General features: G+C 42.2%; 2 protein-coding genes across 3 annotated transcripts; one reads left to right on the top strand and one right to left on the bottom strand.

Annotated features, from left to right (window-relative positions):
* Window positions 1-1,656: 1,656 nt before the first annotated feature.
* LOC108925424 (zinc finger protein ubi-d4-like) lies at window positions 1,657-15,584 on the top strand. Of its 2 annotated transcripts, none has more exons than XM_018737323.2 (11): window positions 1,657-1,729; window positions 2,711-2,871; window positions 2,990-3,097; window positions 3,229-3,413; window positions 3,747-3,839; window positions 3,940-4,018; window positions 8,714-8,857; window positions 10,029-10,160; window positions 12,556-12,668; window positions 13,575-13,656; window positions 14,115-15,584. In XM_018737323.2, exons 1-11 carry the CDS (start codon window positions 1,698-1,700, stop codon window positions 14,189-14,191), a joined length of 1,206 nt encoding a protein of 401 aa, XP_018592839.1. In that variant the 5' UTR covers window positions 1,657-1,697; the 3' UTR covers window positions 14,192-15,584. The 2 variants fall into 2 exon arrangements, with proteins under 2 accessions (XP_018592839.1, XP_018592838.1); XM_018737322.2 differs by having other exon boundaries at window positions 3,226-3,413.
* Window positions 15,585-18,362: 2,778 nt separating this feature from the next.
* On the bottom strand, window positions 18,363-20,872 carry LOC108925288 (muscarinic acetylcholine receptor M1-like). Its single transcript, XM_018737115.2, has 2 exons — window positions 20,798-20,872; window positions 18,363-20,103 (listed from the first exon to the last, which is right to left on the bottom strand). The coding sequence occupies exon 2, from the start codon at window positions 19,971-19,973 to the stop codon at window positions 18,453-18,455; it is 1,521 nt and encodes a 506-aa protein (XP_018592631.1). The 5' UTR covers window positions 19,974-20,103; window positions 20,798-20,872; the 3' UTR covers window positions 18,363-18,452.
* Window positions 20,873-25,862: the final 4,990 nt, after the last annotated feature.

Genomic DNA, 25,862 nt, shown 5'->3' with positions numbered 1-25,862 from the left:
GTTTTTTTGTCAGCTTGATGTTCCTGAAAGAGAAGCATAGTGCTTATCTTTTCAGATATGTCATGAAATTAATGTGTAGTTAATTGTTATGTTTCTTGATATGGTTTATTCCATTTAAAAATTCCTAGCCTTACTGAAATGATTATAGTTCTGCACGTTTTATTTATATTTGGTGGATGGTGTGTTTTGTGAACTGGAACTTGTCCTTTACTTGGAGTAGAACTGCAGCACTGCAGTGCAGGTGAGTCCGAAAGCATAAACACCTATATTTAGGATTTGCTTAGACCTCTACAAATATGGTCCCTGCCTTAACAGTACACAATTTTCAGATTTGTATTCAGCAGCCTCACAAAATCTCTTTGGGTAATTTACACAGGGTAAAATAGGCTGGCACAAAATTGATGTAAAACTTGTAGTTCTTTACTGACCTCTGTTACTAAGGGTCAGAGACTTGTTTTGTAAACAAAAATATAAAGTAGACTGAACCCCCAGTCTCTTCAAACAGGAATAAATAGTGTATTTTACAATTAAGAAACGACACACAGATTAACAGTAAACGGAAAAAGAAGCTACAGAAGTTGTCACAGGTTTTTCTATCAGTGCTGATTGTTTTATTAATATACAAAATTACAAAACATGAAGGAAGAAAGAGAAATATACAACAAAAAAATGCGAAAAATTACTTCACTTCCAATCCATTTTCATTAACCGATTGCCTTATGGTCGTGGTGACACGTCACCGAATTCTTTAAATTACTGTAACATGTCACAGCAGACATGTTCATACTATGTTCTATGTTTCCTCTGAGTGTTTGGTGAACATTTACAAACAAAATCAGCTGTAAGAATAACGGACTTTCGACAGATATAAACATCAAGCTAAAGGAGGGCCTTCGTTTCATAGCGCTAGTTTATCAAAATTAAGTATATTGCTCATAATGATGATGTATAAACCACACAAAAAATGCACAGAAAACATACATAAAATACGTGAATTTTAAAAAAAATCCTCTTTTAAAAAATTTCATGTGTATGTTTTATGTGACATTTCTTGTCTCCCAGTTCCGTTCAGTCTAAAAAGCCATTTAGTTCTACTGATCTGATGCTGATGTCGCCATGGTGGCACCACGAAGGTGTGCAGAACGTCCAGAAAAAAAGTCCAACTGTTCGTGAGATAATAGCACTGATGCCATCTAGTGAAGAATAGTGACTTGTTCCTCCTGCATATATTTGTTATTCTACTGTACTGTACAGTTTTACGGAGGAACATTGAGACGGTAACACGACTGAAACGACAAAAGTTTGTTGAGGAAACTGCTGGGTAATAATTTCAGTGAATTTTTTTTTTTTTTGTGAGCGCATGGTAAAAAAATGGAGGGCATCAGTTTTATCAAAAAAATCAGGTGGAATAAACTTGCAATTTGAATTTCAGCAAGGATTGGCCATTCGCTACCTGAGGCTAATTATTTTATGCGTGTTTATAATGCCATTCAAGTCAAGCACCTCCAAACACTAGACTAGTAGCATTTTTTTCCATCCCTTAAGCCATCATAGGCAGCGTCACCTTGCGTCCTGGCAAAGGAACACCAATCACGTGTCACGGTGTCAAACGTCATTTCCTGTTTAGTTGCCAGCGCTTCCGTTTTTATTGTATTCCTAATATTTAATTCGGAATAACTAGGTGCGGGGGAGTGAACATGGCTGCGGTTGTGGAGAATGTTGTCAAAATGTAAGTATTTCGTCTTTCTGTGAAGTTGCTTTTAACTACGTTAGAGCCGAAGTTAAACGCGTGCCCTGGTTTGAGTGCGGTAGCTGTGTGTGCAAGGACGGAGCTAACCGTAGCCGAGTCGCCTCATCATTCACACAGACTGACTGAGACAGTCATTGTGGAGAGAGCTCTGCTTAATGTCCGTAACTTGCACAAATTCCGTGCCACAGAGGTAGCTCAGCGTTCACTCAAGAGTGGTAAGTTAACACTGCATCAGTGTGAACACTTGCTTAACAGAGCTGCGGCTGACTTTTTATTCATTCTTGGTCCTCATATAGTGACGTGACGAAATGCACACACAGAGCTCCGGTTTGCGCACGCGCACACTTCTCACTGCATTCATCCATGTCCTGTTCAACGCGGTACAAAGTAATACCCCCTATTACACTTCGCTGCACATCATCATGAGTGCAGTTTACCGTCAACACGATCATGTGCCTGATTATATGTGTAGTAAGCGTTCGAAATGCTGCCATTCAGGTCACGTGGTTTTCATTCATTCAGAACATTAATCTTACATCATCATGTTTTTTGTTATTATAAGTTAAGACCCAGTGTGTGTCACTGTCAGTGTAGTGATACTGCCTCATTTTATTACATTTGATAGCCCTTCCCATAAAATGAGTAGTTTTCACTAAGCATTGTTATATGTTTTATTTACACTTACATTCATTTGGAAGACACTTTTCTCTGAAGCATACAACTCAAAGGTGCATTGAAGAAGAAGAGAAAGGTACTGACATGTTTGTTAGATTGCAGCTGGTTACTGAGGTTAACATGTTGTCTTTTACCGTAAACCATACTTGGCTCGTAAAGTTTGCCAAGACTTGTCGCCTACAAACATGGGTGTTGTAGGTATGCAGTCAGATACTCTAAATATTAATGAGTTGAGAGCTGTGGTGTCATCCTCCCTGTGTGCTCGATGGTTCGTGCTGTTCTCAGGCTGGGGGAGCAGTACTACAAGGATGCCATGGAGCAGTGCCACAGCTACAATGCCAGACTGTGTGCTGAGAGGAGCGTCCACATGCCTTTCCTGGACTCTCAGACTCGTGTAGCTCAGAGCAACTGCTACATCTGGATGGAGAAGAGACACAGGAGTCCAGGTTGGTCCACCCAAGTTATCACCTCATTGTGTTAAAACTATTTCCTGTCACTAGAGTAGTTAAGTGGTGGGTCGTCCTCTTGCTTATCTTCCCTGTCGTTCTGTTTCTCTGCCTTTAGGGGTCAACCATGGACAACTTTATACCTACCCTGCCCGCCGCTGGAGAAAGAAGAGGCATGCACATCCCTCTGAGGACCCCCGTCTTGCCTTTCCCCCCGTTAAATCAGGTAGATTGCTTCTCCAAGAGCCACATCTGAATTAACAGGAAATGTCTCTCTGAAACCATACTCAGTGAAGGTGCTATTCAAGAGAAATGGTTGCCCTGTTTGTTCCTGCTGACTGTGGCATTTTCTAGCAGAGCTGGACCTAGGAGTGAAGAAGGACAACCTGGCCACCGCGGCTGATGGTAGCAGTCTGGAGGCTCTGCTGAAGGGGGAGCCCTTGGACAAACGCGGAACCCCAGAGTTGCGTAGCATGGACGAGGAGCCTGGACTGGCTGAACCCACAGGCGTTTCTCACAGTACAGCCACACGCCTTAGAAAGGTACTGGAGCCACTGTGGCAGTGACTAGGAATCTAGTTTTCTCACACATGGTATTTGATGTCCAGAAATGATGGCTTATTGTTGATTCCTAAATGTTCTCAAGTTCCTTGGAGAATATGATCGTATGGCAGAGTTGTACTCAACAGCAGTTCTCTCATTTAAAGAAAACAACAATGTTCAGGTTATCGTAGTGGGGTTACGCTTTCCTGACAGGCATGTGGATACCTCTTCCTGTTCACTTATAAATTGAATATCTAGTAAATTAAATATATGTTCTTTAACTTACAAACTACAGTAAGTCACATTCCCCCCCCCCCAACTTTTACAATGTAGAGAATCCTGGAGCCTGAGGACTTCCTAGATGACCTAGATGATGAAGACTATGAGGAAGACACCCCTAAAAGACGAGGGAAAAGCAAGAACAAAGTGTGTTAACTAATGATTGTTGCTCCACTCTGAAGCAGTGGCTCTGAGACATGGGATGCTAACAGAACTAACAAAGCTCTGTTGCTTTCTCTACTCTCAGAGTCGGGGAGGAAGCAACACCCGGAAGAAGCTGGATGCTGCTTCACTGGAGGACAGGGACAAGCCGTATGCCTGTGATAGTGAGTGAAGGGTTGGGCACTGGGGTGGTTACAGTAGTGGGCCAGCTGTGCTGCATTAACTGTCCTCCATCTGCTGTGACAAGAGTTGACAAGGGGCTGTTGATGATGCCCTGCTGCTATGTCAGAAGTCTAGACACTGAGAGACAAAGTGTAGCAGTTGAAGACTTTCAGATATTTTGTTTTCTTGGTCTGTATTCAGATTTAATTGATAGCGCATTTTTTTCCAAGTTGCTAAATTAGGTGGAAAACCTGCTGGCTAATGTTACTTTCACTATTTCAGAGAATTTCCATCTGGATCCCATCTAACTGAATCTATATGTTAGGTAAATATTAAGACATGCCGCATTTATTTGATTATTACATATGAATAGCACAGAGTGACAAAAAAGCTTTATTAATTCTTAGCCCACTGTTTACATTATTACAACCATTACTGGATTTGCCAACATTCACATTATAAATTTTTACTTTTACAAAATGAATTTATGCCGAGAACTTTTTCAGTTAGCACCTCGTGTTGAACTGGCACCTAGTAGTCTCTTTGGTGTTGAGCATCATTGGAACGAATGTCATATTACGTTCCCTAAAAGTGGTTGCTTGTGCTGTGTTCTGTGATTTACAAGGACTAGCTGTAGTTGGTAAGTTGCAAATCTCCTTAGACTGTATTATATAAACTATAAAAACAAATGATTAAGACTTATGCTATGTTCTATAATAGGGTTTTGTTATATTTTTTCCACGAATTTCGTACATTACTCATGTTAATACTTTTACAAACAGTATACAGTACAATATTGTGATTGTATGTTGATGCGGCACTATTTTCACTTTCATTTCAAAATTACTTTTATTTAGTTTTCTGCACCAATAGAACACTGACGTTTTTGCTTGCTAGCCATTTTTAATCACAAGCTAAATGATACTATTGCACAACAGATGGAGCAGTCATCCTTAAAAGTTATGACCAAATGTCAGTACTCAGTATAGTTAAGATGATGGGACAGCCGTAAATCGCATCTGTCATAAATTTAGGACTACCTGTAATCTGAATATTTTGTGATAAAAATGATTCCCAAAAAGTTTGAAAAGAAATGTTGGTAACTTGAGTTTCTTGCAATAGCCATTTATTAATGTTTAATATTAAAATATTTTCATCAGTGTTTTCTTTCTATTTCTGATCTTGTCATTCTTCCCTTCTCAAACATCACAGATTATCTAACTAGCCTAGCTAGACTAATCACTTTCTTGCCTCTGTTTCAGTTAAGTTTTTAGGTTTAGGATAATTTATGGTAAAATAGGAATAAACTTTTACATTTTCATGCGATATTCCTTTCTTTTCTACCCTGCAATGGACTGGCATCCCATCTAGGGTGTGTTCCCCCTCAGCCTTACGCCCAGTGCTTCAGGGATAGGCTGCAGATCACCGTGACCCTGATCAGGATATTGAAATTGGATGGATGTTTTTCTTACTTTTCACCATGCATACACTGCATACATAAGTACATACATAAATGGATATGTATGTATGGTACTGTATTTTTTTATTCTTTAATAACAGTTGTTGGAAATTTTGATAATTGTATTCTTGTGTGAGATGGGAATAATTTCTTATTTGATATTTTTGGAGTATGTGGTTTCTGCTTGCAGAAAGTTCTAACTTTCCCTATGAAAAGGAAAGGTTTGTTTAAATTGTTCAAATTTTTGCCTATCGAGCAGATTTCTGGGGGAAAAAAAAAAAGATTTATAAACCAAGAAATTGGTGTATTTGTAATCTGTAGTTTTGTTAGGGATGAATTTGAAAGTTTAATTCTGACCAGAGTTCATCTCCCCAAGTAATCCCCACAACATTTGCTGCACTGCATAGACAATTGTGGGAGTTTACAAGTGGTCAGTACAGATTTCAGATTTTTACTGGAATCAGATATAATTTCAGTTTTATTAACATTACTGTAAAATCAAATCTGCTGTGCTCTCCTGAGAGATTATGGGTCAACACTGGGTGGATGCCAAATGTGCTGGAAATGTTTTGTCAACACAACCAGATAGCCAGTCTTATTGTCTCCTTTCATAATGTCCTAATGCTGCAGTGCTGGGGATTGATTTCTCTTGCTTTTTATATCTAAGTGTTCCTGGTCGGTGCTGTGACCTCAACCCTGTTTTACAGAGTTATTCAGATATTTTCCTGGTTCAGGGTTCATGGTAGTTAAAAATTACTCCAAAATCAGGGTACCTCCTTTGGACTCTGTTGCAATGGTTCTGGCTGGGTTTAAAAAAAAAAAAAAAAAAAAAAAATTCATCCTTCACGTTTGCTGCACGTATTTGCAGAGATATTCAGGAACTTAAATGAAAATTACAGGTACTGACTTCTATCCTAGTTTTCAACAAATGCAAGTGTTATTGTAGTAGGTATCAGACATTCATCTTCTTGTATGTCTTGCATGAAAATCCTCCATCAGCACATTAGAAAATTCTTCCATGGCTTTTTACACCAGTGTTAAGCTCCACGTTTTCCTAAAGGATTAGGCAGTTTACATTTAGCTAATTTTATGTCTTGCCTCCGGAAGTGAAGTGGAGAAAAAGATGTAGAATTGAGATTCCACACAACATTTAAACAAGTTTAAACATCTATCTGAGAAACAGTGGCTCTCCGGTTGCAGGAAGTGTTAATTTCCAGGAGCTTCCTTGCTCTCCGCTCCCTTCACCTGTTTCTTCCTTTGTTTTATAACAGAGCTGGACTGGAGATTCTTTCAGCAAGCCACCAAAGGCCCATAAAGCAGGTTTAAAAAAAAAAAAAATAACTGTTTATATATACATGCACATTATATCAACCATCTCAACTATATCATACAGCTTTGAAGCACTGGATTATACCTTATAGTGAAACTTTCAGTTTAGGAATTCCAGACTTATATTTATGTGGAACAGTACATATTTTTCAGCTCATGTTAGCCTGCTAAGAGAGACCTTTCTGAGAAGGATGAGCCTAAATTAACTCCCTTGTGAGGTACATCTTGCTGCAGTCACCAGGTCTCTAACTAGGGTTCATGCCTTTCAGTCAGGATTCATCTTCATATGAGGCGCCATTGGCAGTAAAGTCTCTGTCTCTGAGGGGTCCAAATGAGCAGCTGGAACATCTCATTCCATTTCCTTCCATTTCCACTTTGTCTGATCCCTTTTCTGAGACCTCAGTAGTATTTGCTTAATTATTTTCTCAATACTGTGCTTGTCTCCCTGTAACTGCACTTTGTCTCGTTTATTTGTACTCAGAAAGTTACAAACAAAAGTATATTTAAAAACCTTCCTAATATAAAGTGACGTACATATTTCTCTCATTCATTTTGCCTTGCCTGTGTCTGCCCATTAGCTGAGGGCTTTGTGAAGTGTGTGTGTGTGTGTGTGTGTGTGTGTGTGTGTGTGACAGGAGACGGTTGCCGTGGCATAATAAAGGATGATCAGGACAAGAGTAAACTAGACAAAATAGCAAGAGGAAACATAATACAAGGTTCATTTGCAGCTTTGCTTGATTCCAGTTTTTTTTCCTTTTGTTTCATGCATTTTGTTTCTTCCTTGAGCTTACAGCTGGCTGATGTGTAAAATTAAGCATGTTTATATCTTAGACTTTCTACAGCACTGTATTAACGCTTTACCAGGGTTAGTAAATGAGTTAGCTTTTAATCAGTGTACATAGCTCATTAATAACTTGTGCTTTCATGGCTGGATTTGTTCTTGGAGAATCATGGTTTTGAGATTAGGTTTAGGTCATATTTACTTTCCTATCCTGGAGCTGAGTATGGGGATTTTCAACCTTGAATGTTGACCTTGTGGATCTTAGTTTCAGCTTTTATGTACATTAAACCAAAATAGTAAATTGTGATTTATCATCAGAGTTCCAAGTATATTACGTGGACAGTCTATGGTCATATTTTTCAAATATCTACAAGTGAAATGCTCAGGTGAAATTCATCGCTGCCTTCTCTGCTGTAGTTCAGTTTTCATAAAAACCCCAAAATGCAAGCATTTCCATGCCAGCATGGTGTAACCTTGATTGAATTATATTAGTACTTGTTTGACTTACCTCTATTTAGATTGAGCTTATGAACAAAAATCTCTACAAGCACATATCTTCATGCTTTATTCTTAATTTTACATTTTTCCTTGTTTTCTTTCATTGTGCATCTTTTCCTTGCTTTTACTCTTTCCTGACATCCTGCTTTTAAGTGTTTTCTGATGCCTTTGAATCAGAGACATTCTAAAACACTTCTGTTGAGGTGGTGTGCTGCACTACACCCATGTCCCATTTACATTCAGTTATCTGATGCTTTTCTCCTAGGCGACTTACAGTGTTAAGGTACTTACAGTTCACACACTGTGTGTGTTCATTGTGTGTTCATGATGGCTGTTGAGTGGGGTTACAATACAGCTGTTTATGACTGATTGCTGCTTCACTGTGGTTTCCATCCTTCACCTTGATGGGCACAGTGAGAAAATCAGATCAGCTGTCAACAAAATTAAACTGCTGTCAAAGAAATAACATTATACCCATGTTTCCAAGCTCAGGTGAGATTTGTACCATTCTTCATGCTCCAGCTCTTGGTTATTGACGACTTTGTGAAAGTAATTGCTTCACTTCTGCAATCCTCATGCATTTGCCTCATTCGCAGTATCTTTACACATTATGGCTTGCGGTTCCCACAGTCTGCGGGAAGCGCTACAAGAACCGGCCGGGCCTGAGCTACCACTACACCCACTCACACCTGGCAGAAGAGGAAGGAGAAGATGAGGAGGAGGAGGAAGGCGAGAGCCAAGTTCCTTTCCAACCGCGACCAGAAGAGCACAATAGTGAGCTAAAGCTACTCAAACACACACGGCTTCCCCATTGGATCATGTTTCTCACTTATCTTCTTTCACTTAATTCAAGTCAGAAGGAACCTCTTAGTGATGTTAGAAGATCTAAATCTGTTTTCCTTGTTTATTCAACAGCTAAGTCAATTGTTTTGTGCAGTGGCACCTTCATATTAGTCCTGATGATCAGCTTCATGTGGTTAGCAATGCTGTTTAGTGTTTGCATTCACAGCTTTTCACTGAGTAATGACCCTTTTCATATTCACTGACTTTTAAATGATGACATTTCAGTCACAATGAGACATGTCACTTTTGTAAACTAAGCAGTCATGACATTCTATCTTTCATTACTCCCAACATTTTGTGATGCTTGCCAGTACAAGCTCTGTTTACCTTTTAATGCATGGTACGGCATAAATCCACATAGCTACATAAAGCAGTATGCATTCTGATTTGCGGAACTCTGTTATTGCTTGGTGAATGGCTACAGTAAGGGGACCCTCCAAGGTGGAGAATTGCTTTCTGGCAGAGCATGGTTTGCACCCCCCTGCCATTGTGCTCATAAGGAGATTATAGCTGAATTGTAATTGAAATATCTTGTATTGTACCTAAGGATCTTGGTATTATGCCTTTTGTTTTATTTAATATTTTTTCTGGCGAACTGAACAACTGGGTTGGACTATTTTATTTATGGATTGCACCAACCAGTTAAGTGTGTGTTTATTTTCCTTTTTTAACTGATATCACGATCGTAGTGTAATTAGGAAATTTTCAGTGATATTCTCTTTTTTGTTGGAAAGCAGTAGTGTGTAGAAGTAATTGTGTGGTGCTGACTTTTTCCTGGCAACCTGTTTAGGTTTTTGGTGTACTTCAGCATTTACTTATTACCCCAGTTGACTCTTCTCTCCAATTACTGATGCAGTGGGACAACTGGAAGTCCTGCTAACACTATATCCCATTATGACTAGGATGTAAGAACCCTGTCAAATGTGTGTTTGACACTATTCTGTAGTACTTTCATCAAAAAATACTTTGTTCTGGAATGGGTCGCTGCGTGCTACACATGCTTTCTTTGAGTCATGCATTAATTTAACTTAAATGTTCTGCCTGTTAAATCAAACCTGAATATTCTTTTTTTTAAAAAATTGTGGATCTTTTTTCTGATCAGCACCCAAAAAAGGGCCCGATGGCTTGGCAGTGCCAAACAACTACTGCGACTTCTGTCTGGGGGACTCCAAAGTGAACCGCAAGACAGGGCAATCGGAGGGGCTGCTGTCCTGCTCAGATTGTGGCCGATCAGGTGGGTGTTGAGTGAGGTCCCCTTTTGGTTCCGGGGGGATGAAAAGGTGAACTGTGCATTCATATGTGTACAAGAATGGGGAAAACAGCTAGTAATGCTGCCTATATTCCATATCTCTCCAAGTACTTAAACCTGAATAGCTTTTATGCATTGGTCTAGTACAAGCTTCTCTGGTGTCATTTGTTCCTGAAGCTCTCCCTCTAAAGTGAATTGTCATAAAATAAATTCTTAATTATTACACATTTAAATGAAGAACAATAAATAATGCTTTTCTGTGCTGTTAAAGGTTCCCCTTTTTCCCCCTATCTTATCTTAAAAAAAATCTGCCACACATGAATAAAACCATTTAAAAAATATTCCAGAATATCAGAACTGCTCTGGACATGTATGAGATGCATGTGTTCAAAATTTCTTATGTGCACCTCACTTTCATGCTGTTTTCCAGTTCATGATTTATTATTTTCTATTTAGTTTTATGCAGTTGTTCTTGGGTGGTATAGTAGGTGCCTCACAGTTCCTTGTCTGTGGGTTGGAACTGTTGAAATCTGGCTCAGTCTTATCGAATTTACATGTTCTTCCTGCGTTTGTGTAGCTTTCCTCTGGGTACTCTGATTTCCTAGTACAATCCAAAGATGTGTGTTTCAGATTAATTGTAGACTCTAAATTGCCATTTGTTTGTGAGAGTTAGTTTCTTCTCCCACGAACTGGCATTCTCTGCAGATAGCACATGTCTTGTGCTTCCAGGATAAGGCTCCAGATCACCGAGATCCTGACTGCACAAGTGATAATGTATGGATTCTGTTCTTCTTTTATTGTTTTTAAAATGGCTTTTTTAAGTTTTATTTTTGTTGCTCTTTCATTGTGGTTTTTTCAGTGCTGATATTTACGCAGTATAGTTAAACATTAAGACTGGGCACTTTGTTAACCCACTGTAGTTTCAAGCCATTGAGGAGTACATGTTAAATATAATGATATAATAGCTTTATTTTTAACTTTGACTATACTATGTTTTGTGAATTAGTTGTACCCCATAAAGCTTCTTCATAATAAAGCATGTTGAAAATCAGCTTATAAATGCACTATAAAATGATAATTCCATTTACTTATTTAGCAGATGCTTTTCTCCAAAGTGACTTCCAGTGAACTCTATGTAGTGTTACCAGCCCACACACCTTATTCACCAGGGTAATTTGCACTGCTAGATACATTACTTACACTGGGTCACTTATCCATACATCAGTGGAACACACACTCTCTCTCTCTCTGTCACTCACACACTATGGGGGAACCTGAATTATGAGGGAGTCTTTGGATTGTGGGAGGAAGCCCCCACAGACACGGAGAGAACATGCAAACTCCACACAGACTGAGTGGGGATTGAACCCACATCCTCTCGCACCACCCACTGCTGGTTGTGTTATCAAATTCATTTATTTTGTAGACTTTTTTTTTTTTTTTTTTCCCCCCCCAAGGTGATGCACAACCTGGAGTGAACAAATGTAAGTTTCATAACAAAATATGTGGATATGCCACTTTCAAGGCACAGTTTGTCCAATACCATTGTTTTTGCCGGTGCATGTTAGCTGAATTGCTGCCCATTGAATTGAGTCTGAATGGAAACGCGGGTGGTTGCAACTTATTGATGAAGACAAAGCAATTGTCATAATTTAATTAATGGTAATATCATGCATTTACATTAATTTTTCTGACACTTTTCTCCAAATCATCTTACAGTGTTAAATTACTTACAGCTATTTACCCATTTTTACAGCTGGGTAATTTTACTGGAGTAATTTAGGTTAAGCATCTTGCGCAAGGGTACTACAGCAGTGGGTGAGATTTGAACCTTCAATCTGTGAGTTCAAAGACGACAACTCTAACCAGTACACTACCAGCTGTCCTCAGGTTGTAATTCTGTGATCACTTTTATTTGTCATAACCTCTTTCGGCTGAATCTTTTTCTACATCATAATTTGCTATAAATGAATAGTAAATGAAATCAAACGAGGATGTCTCCTAACTTTTCAAATTTTAGTACTTTTGCTAAAATGTCTGTAAACTGAGTTTTTGTTGTACAACACAAGCCTGTATCTGCTTCACTAAAGAGTTTTAGATGAACCAAGTATCATTGTCACTTCATTATACAGCTGTGCTTTCCCATTTTGTTCTCTGGGCAGTTCCCCTGCGACTCAGAGCTTCACAAAGCACGTTTTCCAAATGTGGTGTCAAGGTCAAATCTTGGTTTTCAGTGTGTTGGATATGCATTTTGATATGTCAAAACCAAATGAAGAGCTTTACTGTGTCATTGATGATGAATTCTTTTCTTCTGTTGGGGATGCAGTTAGGTTGAGTGTTCTCCTTCCTGCTGAAGTTTTGTTTGCTTGTATATTCACAGGTCACCCATCCTGCCTACAGTTCACCCCAGTCATGATGGCAGCAGTTAAGACTTATCGTTGGCAATGCATCGAGTGTAAGTGCTGCAACGTCTGTGGGACCTCAGAGAATGACGTGAGTATTTCCTCCTTGTCATCATCAACTGTGCTGTTCACTCTTCCAAATGATGGCAAATTTTGAGTCACCTTGCTGAAAGATGGAAACCTTAGCATTTTACAGAAGTCCTGTGACTTTTCTCTGGAGTCCTGCTGAAAAATTAGTGGCTTGTCTTCTTTCCATCACTAAGAAGCGAGTGTTTTCAAGTGCCATCTGTTCCTTCTCTTAATGGCTTCCTGTTGTTTGGTACTGCTTCATCTCCAAGTATGTTTTGTCCCACTGTCAATGCTTATCTGGACATTGCGTTACATCTTCCCCACGCACAGATCCCACAGTTTGTGTGTGTGTGTGTGTGTGTGTGTGTGTGTGTGTGTGTGTGTGTGTGTGTGTGTGTGTGTGTCACTGCAGGATGGATTTGAGATGGATTCCAGTTGCTCAGACACCTGCTGGGGCATGTTTAATGCTCATCTGGTTTCCTGGAGGTTTTCCATTGAACCTTTTCCATATTACAGCTGCCTGTTCCATTGCATGGAGATGTTTCTCAGAAACTTTCTGGTATCAGTTGAGCCCATATACACTACAATTGGAATAAAACCTCTTGTGGAACAGGTGTTTTTTCCCTGACTAAGATGAACTTTATTTCCTTAGATGTTAATGCATATCAGTACTTCTTTCTGGTGCCCTGAACAGCACATTGGGCTATTACTACACACTGTACAGAAACACTGTTGCATGACTAGTCTTAATTGTGGGAGTTACACAATGTCAAAATGTATTTAAAGTAAGTCCGCCTAGAAGAAAAATGATTTTACTGTTGTCATCTGTATCAGCAATGGACCAGTGTCAGTTCTTCCAGAGGTATGATGCCGCATCAGGACATGGTTGTTGGATTCAATGCTGCCATTGGATGTCTTTGTGTCACAGGACCAGTTGCTCTTCTGTGATGACTGTGACCGAGGGTACCACATGTACTGTCTGAGCCCTCCCATGTCAGAACCTCCTGAAGGTACAGTTCTCGCTGTGCGCTTTAGCTCTGCACTGAGCTCTCCTCCACCTCCGGCCCTCTCGTAGCCACGCTGCTGTTCTATGTGGAAATGAAAGTAAATGGAAGGGTCTCTCTTATTTCCTTATCCCGGTGTTTGGTGGTGTGTGTGTCTAAATCTCAAATTGTTAGTGTTGCCAAGCAGTCTCTCTCCTTGTCCCGAATCCTTAGGTTTAGCAGCAGTGCAACTTTACATTGTTTTTGCTTATTTACTCAAAAGTGTTTAATGCTACTGTGTTGATGGAGAAAATGTCTTAACTCGTTTTTGGTCTTATGTATTTTTTGCTGTTGCTACTGTTTTAAGTGGCTCAATATGTGAGCAAACCCTGGCTCTGTTGGGTCTGGGTTGTGTCCTGGACTCTGGCAGAAACAGTCGCCCGCGTACGGGCATTGCATAAACACTCTTCTTTTTATTCTTTCAGGAAGCTGGAGCTGCTACTTGTGTTTGGACTTACTGAAAGACAAGGCGTCCATATACCAGAACACGCCACCATCGTGATGACTTCCACTGCATTTGTGTCCCTCTGTGTCTTTACCACCCTTCACCCCCTGTCCCAGCACATCAGCCCTTCACTACAGGTCCAGAGGGAGTACGAGGTGGGCTTCCACTGTGGAGTACATCTATCCCCACCTTGAACAAGACAGGGAAGGAGGGAGTACTTTCAGACAAGCCTTCTTTCCCAGCTTCTTGTTTCTCCAGCTCTATGTTGCACATTCTGGTTTTTAGGATGTCAACAGTGTTCTCAAGTTCTTGATAACATGTTTAATGTCACTTATGTCTTAGTCTTGTTTTTGTAATTGTACATGTACTGCTTTGGTTCTGTTGTTCCCTTTGTACCATGAAGGCTGAACCAAGTTTATGTTTTGAGGACTACGTATGTCTGAATGGTATTGAGATCCATGTGGTATAGTCTGCTCTGCTTCTTGGATTTATTTGGTGACAAGTCACCAGCTTCCCTGACTGTGGGTACAAGGTTCTTTACTTACCTGGAAGATTGTGTACTTTTGATGTTTGGAAGACTATTTTAAAATACAATATTTAGTTGCTGTTCCAAGGTCATTCATTTGCACACCGTACTGTGACTGGAGTAAACTACATTTATGAATAGTCAAAATGTTCAGTCTGAGGCATGACTTATTTATTTTTGCAAATGACAAGCATCTCAAAGGAAAATCGTTAGAGGGCAGTGTTGATCTGCGAGGTACTCATTGGCCTGGTATAGAATAGATGACTGCTGATAAATTATGGACATTTATTCTTGTCCCTGTCATTACAGGAACTGTCCCTGCGTGTGCTGCTTTGTTTGAACAGTGGTTAATGTTGAAATGCATCCGATAAAGTGAAGTAGTGTGCAACTTTTGTAACTTATTTTATATATATATATATATATATATACACACACACACACAAACACACACTTATAAAATTTACTTTTATGTTCTTACCATTCAGTTCAAAATGTTCACAATTTACAGTGCAAACGTAACAGAATAGTCAGAGCAGTGGCTGCCACAAAGTCAAACTGTACTGTTTGTCCACCCTTACCGTTGTCTTGCCTTACTGTAGAACTTTACCTCAAGCTGATGAACAGTATTTTCAGAGATACTGACACTTAAAAGGAATGATGGCAAATGGCAGCTCTCATTTGTCAGTGGATTGCTACATGACCTTTTAATGAGGAATTGTGCTTAATGCAACCCAGTGCATGTAAACTATACAAATATGGTTTCTATTTAAGGATGTGTTTACAGCCAGTGTTAAAGGTTTTAAAATGATTGTAATGTTGTATAGCTTAGCTAAATCACGTTATCATTTAACCAATACTGATAAAATATTTAACAGTAACATTTTTTGTACTGGTTTAGCAACAGTGGCCTTTTAAATGTTTTTATTTTTGGTCAGTTAAAAGGTTATACTTATGTACACCTTGTTTGGTTCCCAATGGAATTTTGTTTGATACATTATTATTTTTCTTTTCCAATAAAATTTTGGCACAAGAAGTTGATGATATTTTGACATGCTGCCTTTAAGGGTTGAATTCATAGGATTGTTCTGGAAATAATTTAGATGTTTGCTAGAAGTCAGAGGAGCATTTTGTGGAGCATTGGTAGGTGTAACTGTTCCGTTGTCTTAATTAGGGGAAAACCCATCAAAGAAGTGTTTATTATGTTCAAAGTGGAAGACAGCCTTCCATGTAGCTGTGGGTCTTATATTTATGTCCAACTTTAGTTTGTGGATGTGCCCACTGTTCGGAGTTCTTTCAGAGTATCAAGGAGGCTTTATAGGTCCTTATTTGTATTTTCTGTGCTTTTACTTAGAAAGGATAATATTTTTCGCATTTACGTGTTCACTGATGTAGTTGATGGACACTTCTCCAGAGCTACATAGAGTCCAATATGAAAGGGCTTAGATGCACACAATTACTGAAGCACAGGTTGCTTGAGACCAGCAATTTCAAAGTGACTTTGAGACACACACACAGTGTCTGAAACCGCTTGTCCTGAGCCGGGTCGCGGCAAGCTGGAGCCTAACCTGGCAACACAGGACGTAAGGCTGGAGGGACGCACCCAGGACAGGACACCAGTCCATCACAAAGCACCCCAAGCGGCACTCGAGCCCCAGACCCACTAGAGAGCAGGCACAGGCCAAACCCACTGTGCCATTGCACCTCCAGTATTGAAATAGGAAAATAGATTAAAGGCAGGTGCTGAAGGACTAACAAAGCTGTTAGGAGCTTTTGAGGGAAATACAAGTATGTCAGGAAGATGAGCTCTGAGACCTTTGAATTCTGGAAGGAATTTAGTAAGACAATGGGAGCTAATTGAACCGCATTGGGGCCAAGACTGAGAACAAACAGCCTTGTCCTTGATGGACTCCTTTTGACGGGGATGAGCAGACAACCAGATCTGAAGAGCTGCAGTGCTTCTGGATTTGAAAGACGTGGAAGAAATTACGTCTGTTGGAGTGGGTTACAACTGCCATGTGCTAGGAGAAGGAAAGATCGGAGTCAATTGTTAACTTTCAAGAATGTGCTATTACTAGTGAAGATGAGATGAGCAAGTTGTCCAGTGCCATTAAGAGCTCCTGACAAGATGAAGCACTAGAGCAGGGAGGTACAGGACTCCAGTCTTGGAGAGCATGTGTCACAGGTGGTGATCACTCATCAAAGTGGACGTGTCAGAAAGACATGCTGCAGTGTGTGAGGATATATCTGGATATGAGCAGATATGAGTAAATTGAATATATAATTGGTTATTTTGCACTTTCAACACAACTGTTAACTAGAGAAAGATATTTGTAATGCAGCCAGTATTAAATGCTTGAATCCACACTGTAATTCAAGCATGTGAACTTATTCAAAACAGAGCGCAGTCCTAGTAAACACAGTATAAATAACAGCCAGGCCTCAGCTGGCCGTGAGATCGGTGTAATAGTGAGAGCTATGAAAATTCAGCTTCAGCAAAGGGGCACTTGAAACTGAAGGAAAAGTGAGCTTCACTGAGCAGTTAAGCAGGCAAAGCATCTTTAATATAAAACAGCTGCATTTTTTATTATTGAAAAAAAACATGCAAATATAGCGGTTTTCCTTCTGATGTTCAGCACACACTATTCTGCAGACCTCTGGTCCAGAATGAGATTTGTGTAATCATCAGTTCTTCAATTTGATTTTTTTTTTTTTTTTTTTTTTAAATATTTTCTCCATCCGCTCAAAGATTTATGAAGACTTGCAATTCTACGTTATAGTATTGACCAGTACTGTAAAATGGCCTTGAACAATGTGTAAAGAAAATAGATGAGAACCTGGGCCTCAGTGACAGATCATACATACAGAGAAAGACTGCAGCTGTGCTTTAGATGAATCACCTTGCAAGTTTAGAAGCTCAGCTAACGCCGAACATCAGAACTAAGTTTTTAATGTCTGAATGAACCAAACTGTGACTTCTGGAACAACAGTCCCTTATGTAGTGTCTCTGAAATCAGGACGACCTCGTATCCAACATCCCTAGCGGAATGCTTCGACAGAGCCTCGGCCAAAAGATTTATTTGGACAAATGGGACAGCTTAAAAGACACATTTATAAATTAAACAAAGGAATATTTTATATGGTTTAGACTGCATTATGTCTTTTCCCTGGAACTGGTACCGAATTTGACATCAATTAGTCACACTAGAAACTTAAACCATCTTTTCACCAGTTATAAAGAAAATATAACTGTTAGCAGGATACTTGCCTTTGTTAATATCTCTTGTTCATCATTATTGTCGACAGTGAGATCAGTCCACCAAGTGCATGCTCGTACGTTTTGGTAACACTCAAAACTTCCAAAGTATGGCAGGTTCAGGACAATGCGATGTGACTGCAGTGTGGAGAAGTGAAAAGTACAGTGTAACCTCCACCTACAATACCCCTCTCACCCAAAAGCCAGAAAACACATCCCGGAATACGAAAGGCACTTCTAGGTTTGTAATCAGTTACGAATCCTCAGGACACCAGGGTCTTTAGTCTCCAGCCTAGAGATTGTCATCATATACTGAACATATGTTGCTTGTATGCATTTGAAAAGGCTGTGAAATATTAGAAGTGTTCTGCTTCTCCGTCTGTTATTTTTATTGGGACAGAGTCTGGCCACACTTCTCCATGTCGCCAACAGGCTTCGAGTGAGGGTGGAATGCCTTCTGTGGAAATGAAGACATAGAGCAGGATGAAGGCAGCAGGGGGTGGGCGTTAGGAGAGGAACACATTTAAATAAACAGCGAGTCACGCGACACTGCTGGAGTTGTGTGGTCTGAGATGGGACGGAGCACTAAGGTGAGGCTTGGCCCACTTCCTCTTGTCCCAGCGGCACAGCAGCAGCATCTTGAAGGTGACCCGAAAGGACTTGTTGCACAGCGCGTAGCACATAGGGTTCACTGTGCTGTTCACATAGCAGAGCCAGTAGCCAAGCTGCCAGAGCTTCCCTGGCACACAGAGGTCGCAGAAGGTGGAGACCAGCACCATGATGTTGTAGGGTGTCCACGTCAAGATGAAGGCCAACAGGATAGCACTAAGGGTCCTGGCAGCCTTCTTCTCCCGGATGAGGGATGTGTTCCGGCTCTTCTTGGATTTAGGCCACGTCAGGGAAGAGGGCTTGGCTTGGTCTAAGGAAGACTGGCTGCCCAACCGCTGGGCCCCTGACTCTTGAACTCTGGGAACAGCGCAAGTTTCGTACCTTTGCGTCTGTCCTCTTGATTTGTTACCCATCTCAATCAGAGGAACGTGTACCACCGCAGAACCCTTGTCTTTCCTCGCTGCATCTTCCTCCCCTGACGATGAGCAGCTGGAGACGTCTTCGTCATCCACGTTCCAACTCCCGTTGCTATTTGCTTTCAGGTATGCCCTTCTGCCAAGGGATGGTGAAGTTATTTCACTTCCTTTCCCCGTCAGCAGTCGGGTTGTGTTCTGTCTGGGGAAGCAGCTGGACTGGACTTCTCTGTTCTGGCTCTCCTCACCCTGAGTGTCCGCAGAGCTGGAGCTGCTGCTCTTAGTGCTGCTTGAGTGCGTCTCCTGGTGTCTGGACCTAGAGGACGTGCCCCTGTAGTCTGGTGTGCCTACCAGCCCCGCCAGCTGCTGGGATCGGTTTTCCGTCTCCCGGTAGATGCGCCAGTAAAGGATGATCATGATAGTTACAGGGAGGTAGAAGGCAGCAATAGCCGTTCCAAAGGTGATGGTGGGTTCCGAAAGGAACTGGATGAAGCACTGGTTCTTGGGTACCGTCCGTTTGCCCACCACGTACTGCCAGAACAGAATGGCGGGTGCCCAGAGCACAAAGGAGATGGTCCAGGCTAGGCTGATCATGATGGCGGCTCGCCTGGGTGTGCGTTTCACCCGGTAGGTAAGAGGCCGGGTGACGGAGAAGAAGCGGTCGAAGCTGATGATCAGCAGGTTCATGACAGAAGCATTACTGGTCACATAGTCGATGGCCAGCCAGATGTCGCAGGCAAGGTTCCCCAGTGTCCAGCGGCCCATGATGATGTATGTAGTGTACAGGTTCATGGAGATGGCGCCCAAGATCACATCTGCCACAGCCAGGCTCAGCAGGAAATAGTTGCTCACAGTGCGCAGGTGACCGTTCAGTCGGAAGGCGATGATTACCAGAAGGTTGCCAATGATGGTGATCAAGGAAAGGGGTCCAGTGATGAGTATAATCACAACCACTTCCCAAATGGCATGACTACCCAGGGGGTCGGTTGTAATATTATGGTCCTGAGAGAAATTTGAATGTATTGAGGTGATGTTCATGGTGCTGATGAGGGAGCTCTGGAAGGTCCTTTAATGTGGTGCTACAGATGAGACGGTGATCTACATGCCGCGTAGGTACGTTCAATGGCTTCGGAATCCATCGTCCCTTCCTTCAGTCAGTAAAAACAAACTACACGAAAAAACAAAGAAGGTTAAAATGTAAAAATGCCATTAAGACTGGAACAGCTTAAAATTTTATAGCACGTAAAAAAAAAAAAAAGTGACAGTCTGTTTGACTACTTTATTTTCAGACTTGAGGATGGAGTGATGTCATATGAAGTAAGCAGCATGACAGCAAACACATAAAGTATATTAACCTCTGTAGTTTATAGGCAGCATTCAATAAGCAGTCTGTTGTGACATAATCAGGCAGCTATTTACTTTATGATAAGGATTTAATGACAGAGAGAAATGATTTGGCACAGAAACAAACGTCAAATGTCCACGAATGGGTCAGCGAGCGATACGCATGAGACTTTTCTCCGAGCTTCCACAGGTAAGACAGTTATGATGCGGGACGGCAGTCCCCCTCCGAGTTTACGTACACGTGGGCACATTATAAAACCAAAGAATTTTTTTTTCTCTTCAAAGATTAGTAATCCACTGTACTGCTGTGTCACTGAGGATGTGCCCTCCGCTGTTTGGAGAACTGTTTGCCGATATCATTTATGATGGGCAGCAGGCACACGATCTGAACATTTTAACTTGCTGAAGGGGTTTTCAGATGAATATCAGCAGTAAAACAAGCAGTGTGACACGAGGCTGTGTGTAATTTCCCCTTTACTGAAACCCAGCGTTGTGCTGTCTGCGCCTGAGATAATTACCCAGCATGCTCTTGCCCAGTGGCCACTGTCCCCTGTGCTCCTGCCTACTGAATATCAGCCTGCGTACCATCTCCCCATCATCATCTGTGGAACTGCAAAAGAAGACAAGTTGAGCATGTAAGCCCTTGAGACTGCATCGTCACTGCAGCCTTTCCCTGATCCCGTTAGACCATCGAACCCGAAACCCAGGGGGTGGCACTGGCACAATGGCCACTGCTGCCTTGATAACTTTCACCCAAAGATCCTGGTTTTTTTAATGGAAGGTGTGCTGCGCTCCTGCTACATGAGAAAAGTTACCACTCTTAGCCAGCGTCGTCTTCACTCATCCCCAGGGCGGAACGCAAGTAAGGTCTGAAGGCTGCACGCTTGAATCTCGACTCCTGCTGAAATACCCTTGAGCAAGGTACTTACCCAGTAAAATCACCCAGCTGTATAAACGGGTGAACAACTGCAGGTAGCAGGTAGATTTAGGAATAAGCGTAAATGCCCTTATTCGTGAAGCAAGCGCAGCAACCCGGGGTTGCCAACACCTCGAACGGCTTTCCGTGCCTGATGCTCTACAGGTAAAGTGAACGGACCGGAGAGACGACAGCGTCCCACCCAGGATTCCTCAACTGCAACTCTCGGGTCTACAGGCGTGCGCAGTGGTGGGGCACCGAGCTCTAGGGCGGAACAGAGATCTGCACGTTCCCTATGCTAAAGCGCCATTTCTGTGACACATTAAAGTCACGCTTTCAGCAGAAGAACTCGGCCAGAGGTGCGCAATTAAAATGAGCTGCGGCACGAAAGTGAACTGCCGAAATCTTTAAATGCCAACTGACGTTATTTTCGATCCAAAGACAAATATTCTATGAACACTAACAGTTCTCAGCCGTCCATGCGAGTTATGAGTATGTCGCGATATGTTAGTAACTGTGTTATAACATGTGAAGCGTTACTACGTTTACGGAATGATCCTTCAGTCTTCCTTTATAGAGAGTCCCCTAACCTGACGCTGTTTCCGAGAGGTGCAACTGGTGGAACAAGTGACAGGCTGCGTCAACCCTGACATCAGGTCCTGATTAGAGCACCATCCTGCTCATGTGCTGCGGGCGAACTCACACGAGACGTCACGTTTTCGAAACTTTTCCGAAATATTTTCGCACTGCTCGCACCGCTGAGGTTAAGGGGCCACTGCGTGCAGACATCAGAGGTACTGTAATCAAAATCAAAATGTTGTCTGTGTAACGTATAAATATATTGTTACAAATACACCTCTCTGGGCATTACTGTCAAATGGGTGGAATGGTGGTACAGTGAGTAGTGATGCTGTCTCACAGCACCTGGGTGGTGCGAGAGGGCATGGGTTCAATCCCCACTCAGTCTGTGTGGGATTTGCATGTTCTCCCCATCTCTGTGTGGGTTTCCTCTGGGTGCTCTGGTTTCCTCCCATGTGACATGCTACTCAGGCTCACCCATAGTGTATGAGTGACAGAAAGTGTGTGTTCCACTGATGTATGGATAAGTGACCCAGTGTGAGTAGTGTATCTAGCAGTGTAAGTCACCATGGTGAATAAGGTGTGTGGGCTGATAACACTACATAGAGCTCATTGGAAGTTGCTTTGATGAAAAGCATCTCCTACATAAATAAACGTAAAATGGTTTACATTATACGTCAAAAATCCATAAAGACAAATTAGAACAATATGCACACATGTAACAATCCTGTAATACTTTGTAATATATATATATTTATCATAAAAAGCGAGAAAAGCATAAAGCTGTACAATAACGCAAGATGCCTGTCTGCTGTCTTGCTTATTTTACGCAACTACATATGAACGGCATAACAAAGTACAGTAGCAATTAATTCACAGTGATTGTGACGCATATTACATTTACGAGTGGCGCACTGGATATTCCAATACGATCACTATATACATAAGAGGTGATAAGTTGAATTAGTGCGACAGACTGGCATCCCACAAGAACCGGACGTTGTCCTGAAGCTTCGGCGCGCTGTGTCTGAAATCATTGGATGAAAAATGTGTAAAAATATGTATGTAAAAGGACTCGCCACAGAGGCCCAGAGAACACAAGTCGGACCACGTTCGAGAATGACAGTGTTCGGTTGCCCGTGGGGATACCTACGGGGTTGCAGGTAGGACTGGGTGAGCGTCGCTCTCCTCTGAGTGTGAAACCGGCACCCTGTACAGTGAAAAGTGGGGAACTCGCGGAATGCACATCGGAGGAGAGGTATGTCCACGTGCCACGCCTTTCAAGGTGAAACTATCAGGAAAAGTAAAAACTGGGTGTCAATTAACAGGGGAGAAAAAGGCAAAAAAAAAAAATTAAGGATATTAAAACAAATGAGCTTTACTGAAACCTTTACATTTTGTTTTTTTCTTTTTTTTTTTTTTAACTAGGTAAATGGTATTTAGAAACAGCTTCGGAAAGTGAGACGGTAACATAAATGGCATCGTACAGTTTGCGGCTGTTCTCTTACTATCTACAGGTTCCTGGTTCGAATCCCACGTTCGCTGCAATTCTCTCGATCAAAGCGGCGACGCTGTGTTGATACGGTAAAAACACCCTGCTGTAAAATAGGGTAAATCTTCGTCGCTTTCCTAACATTGCAAGATTCCTTGTCGCATAAGTAATCATACAGGAGCAGTCAAAAGTTTGAGCACGTTTATCAAAAACTAGGTTTTTTTTTTAGAAGGCATTTGGCGAACAAGTCCTCTGCAGCAGAGACTGAGGACGCGGGTGGGTTGCCTGCACTCTTCGACTGCTTTCCCCAGTTCGCGCCCGACAAGTACAGCCAGGCTGCCCACGACACTCAGGTGCACGTAAGCGTTTGACTGCTACTGTATGTCAACCCCTATCAGAGTCCATCGTGCTTTATGAACCATGGTAGCCGCTGCAGAGGGAAGAAGGGTGGACGGATGCGGTCAGCGTAGGCAAGCTGGTGCTTTCGCACGAAAGGCCTCTCGGAGTCTGGCGGAGGAACGCTCAGGTCCATTGAGCTCTGCTTGCCATTGGGGGCTCCCTGGGCGGTTCCTGTTTAAGCAGGCCCTGCTCCCTAATCTCTGCAAACAGCACTTGCTGCCAGCCCACGGATGCATATCCTCCTCTTCAGCCCCAGGATTAAGGTCCACGGAGGGCCGTCGCCTTAACTTACCGCGAGAGAGCCGCGTGTCTGAATCGACTGAAACGAGGCTTCTGCTACCGCGGTACAAACGCCCACGCTGTTACTTTCTATTATTATTTCATAGCCGCTTTGTGCCTTAATCCAAAGTGAGCGGCGCAGATTATTGCGTGTTTTCACGACAGGAACATTTACACAGCTGGTGGCAAATGGCATAGCCAGTATTCGGTAGCTGGGAACGGAACGTCAGCCCTGCAGGCTACAGCGGATCAGGCCTTCAAGCAGCGAGCGTCAGCGGGACGCTCACGTCTCAGTAAAACGAGCATAAGTGTCACATAAAGGGGTTTTTTGCTCTGCTTCTTGGTCTTGGCTCTCCGTCGCACAGTTGCACCTCCCTCGGGAACAGCCTCCCTTAGGCCCCCAAACTCCCAGGAAGCAACCGAAGGCTCATTGGACTCCGACGGAACTGAAGCCGGTCCACACGCGAGCAGCTCCGCCCCGTTCGGCCGATTGCTCACGCGGCCGGTGCGGGCGTGTCTCTCGCCGTTTCGCTTTCCGCAAATGATTTACCACTTGCTACACATACTAAAGCACCAGAGCTTGCCAAGAAAGCAACGCAAACTACGAAGGACAAATACAGTCATTGTGACGCATATACAGTACATATAAAGGAGCTCATGCGCTGGGGCAGTGCGCTCACCCCGAACGTCAGATCGGCAGGTGGGGTTCGGGTCTTTCCTCCCGGTCAACGCACACTAACTGCTGACTTGCGTTTCGAAGCCTAGCAAGAGCAGATCAATAACTACGGCAGCCGTAAGACCTTGGTAACGTCTCCCTGACATCAGCCAGGATAATTTCAACCTGCTGTCTAATAAATGTGAAGTGTAAGAGGGCGGTACTCTTACGAGTGACTTGCGTTGTCATTACATTAAATCATTTATTTTAACTTCTTCGTGCATTCTGCTAAGGCCCGGTGGCAGAGAGTCTGACCAACAGCGACATGACGTGCACCAAATCCGGCACAGATCGTCGTCAACCTTGTAATGCAGACAGCGTTAGAGGCACAAGAGAGCAGATTACAAACCAGTAATGCAGTGTTATGCCTTTGTTATACCACAGTAATGTGTACTGCAAAAGGCAAAGACACAACACAACAATATCCTGTATAGTAGGGATGTTTCTCCCATTAGAAATGATGGGAAGCACAAGTAATGTGGACAGATGTGACATAATTAGATATATAGAAAAATAGAGAGGGAGTGTGGCGACGGAGCGGTGCAGCGGGTTTGGTCGGGTCCCGCTCTCTCGTGGGTCTGGAGTTCGAGTCCTGCTTGGGGTGCCTTGCGATGGAGTGGCGTCCCGCCCTGGGCGTGTCCCCCGTGCCCTGCGCCTTGTGTTGCCGGGTCAGGCTCCGGTTCCCCATGATTCCGCTTGGGACAAGCAGTCTCGGTGTGTGTGAAACATACGGTAAAATAATTATACATTAAAACGCTTGCAGAGACGTTGCGCTTGCTCAAATTTTAACGTTTCCTGGGCCGAAAGAAACAGAGGAAATATAATGAAGAGGATCATACAGTAGGAACGCACAAAGTGTGAAACGAGTAGACGAAGTGATGCTCTGTGGAAACAGGCGACGTGGGATGAAACACTTCCTAAAGAAGATTTCATATTTTTATTACCCTTCTTATCCCATCCTTATTGAACATGATAAGCTTCCATCTTTATTTTTAGCGTTTTACTGATGTAACATGAAGTAACAGTTGTTGTATTTGTGTAGAAACACATGCGGTGTAATGAGAAGACATAACCCTAACCCAACCCCACTAAATCCCCTGTTTTTGGATAATGAGCGCTGTATATTTTTACATCTTGTTTTTTTTCTTTGTTATATTTCATCAGAAAGTATCCTGATTAATCTGCTTTCTAACGAACACATAT

Source organism: Scleropages formosus, chromosome 13, assembly GCF_900964775.1.
Source record: "Scleropages formosus chromosome 13, fSclFor1.1, whole genome shotgun sequence".
Taxonomy (NCBI): Eukaryota; Metazoa; Chordata; class Actinopteri; order Osteoglossiformes; family Osteoglossidae; genus Scleropages; species Scleropages formosus.
This window is presented reverse-complemented; position numbering and strand designations above follow the sequence as displayed.

Coding starts and splice junctions, on each gene's coding strand:
- LOC108925424 (XM_018737322.2), top strand. CDS start 1,698: ATGGCTGCGGTTGTGGAGAATGTTGTCAAAAT. Junction 1,730..2,710: donor GTGGAGAATGTTGTCAAAAT/GTAAGTATTTCG, acceptor TGCTGTTCTCAG/GCTGGGGGAGCAGTACTACA. Junction 3,414..3,746: donor CAGCCACACGCCTTAGAAAG/GTACTGGAGCCA, acceptor TTTACAATGTAG/AGAATCCTGGAGCCTGAGGA.
- LOC108925288 (XM_018737115.2), bottom strand. CDS start 19,973: ATGAACATCACCTCAATACATTCAAATTTCTCTCAGGACCATAATATT.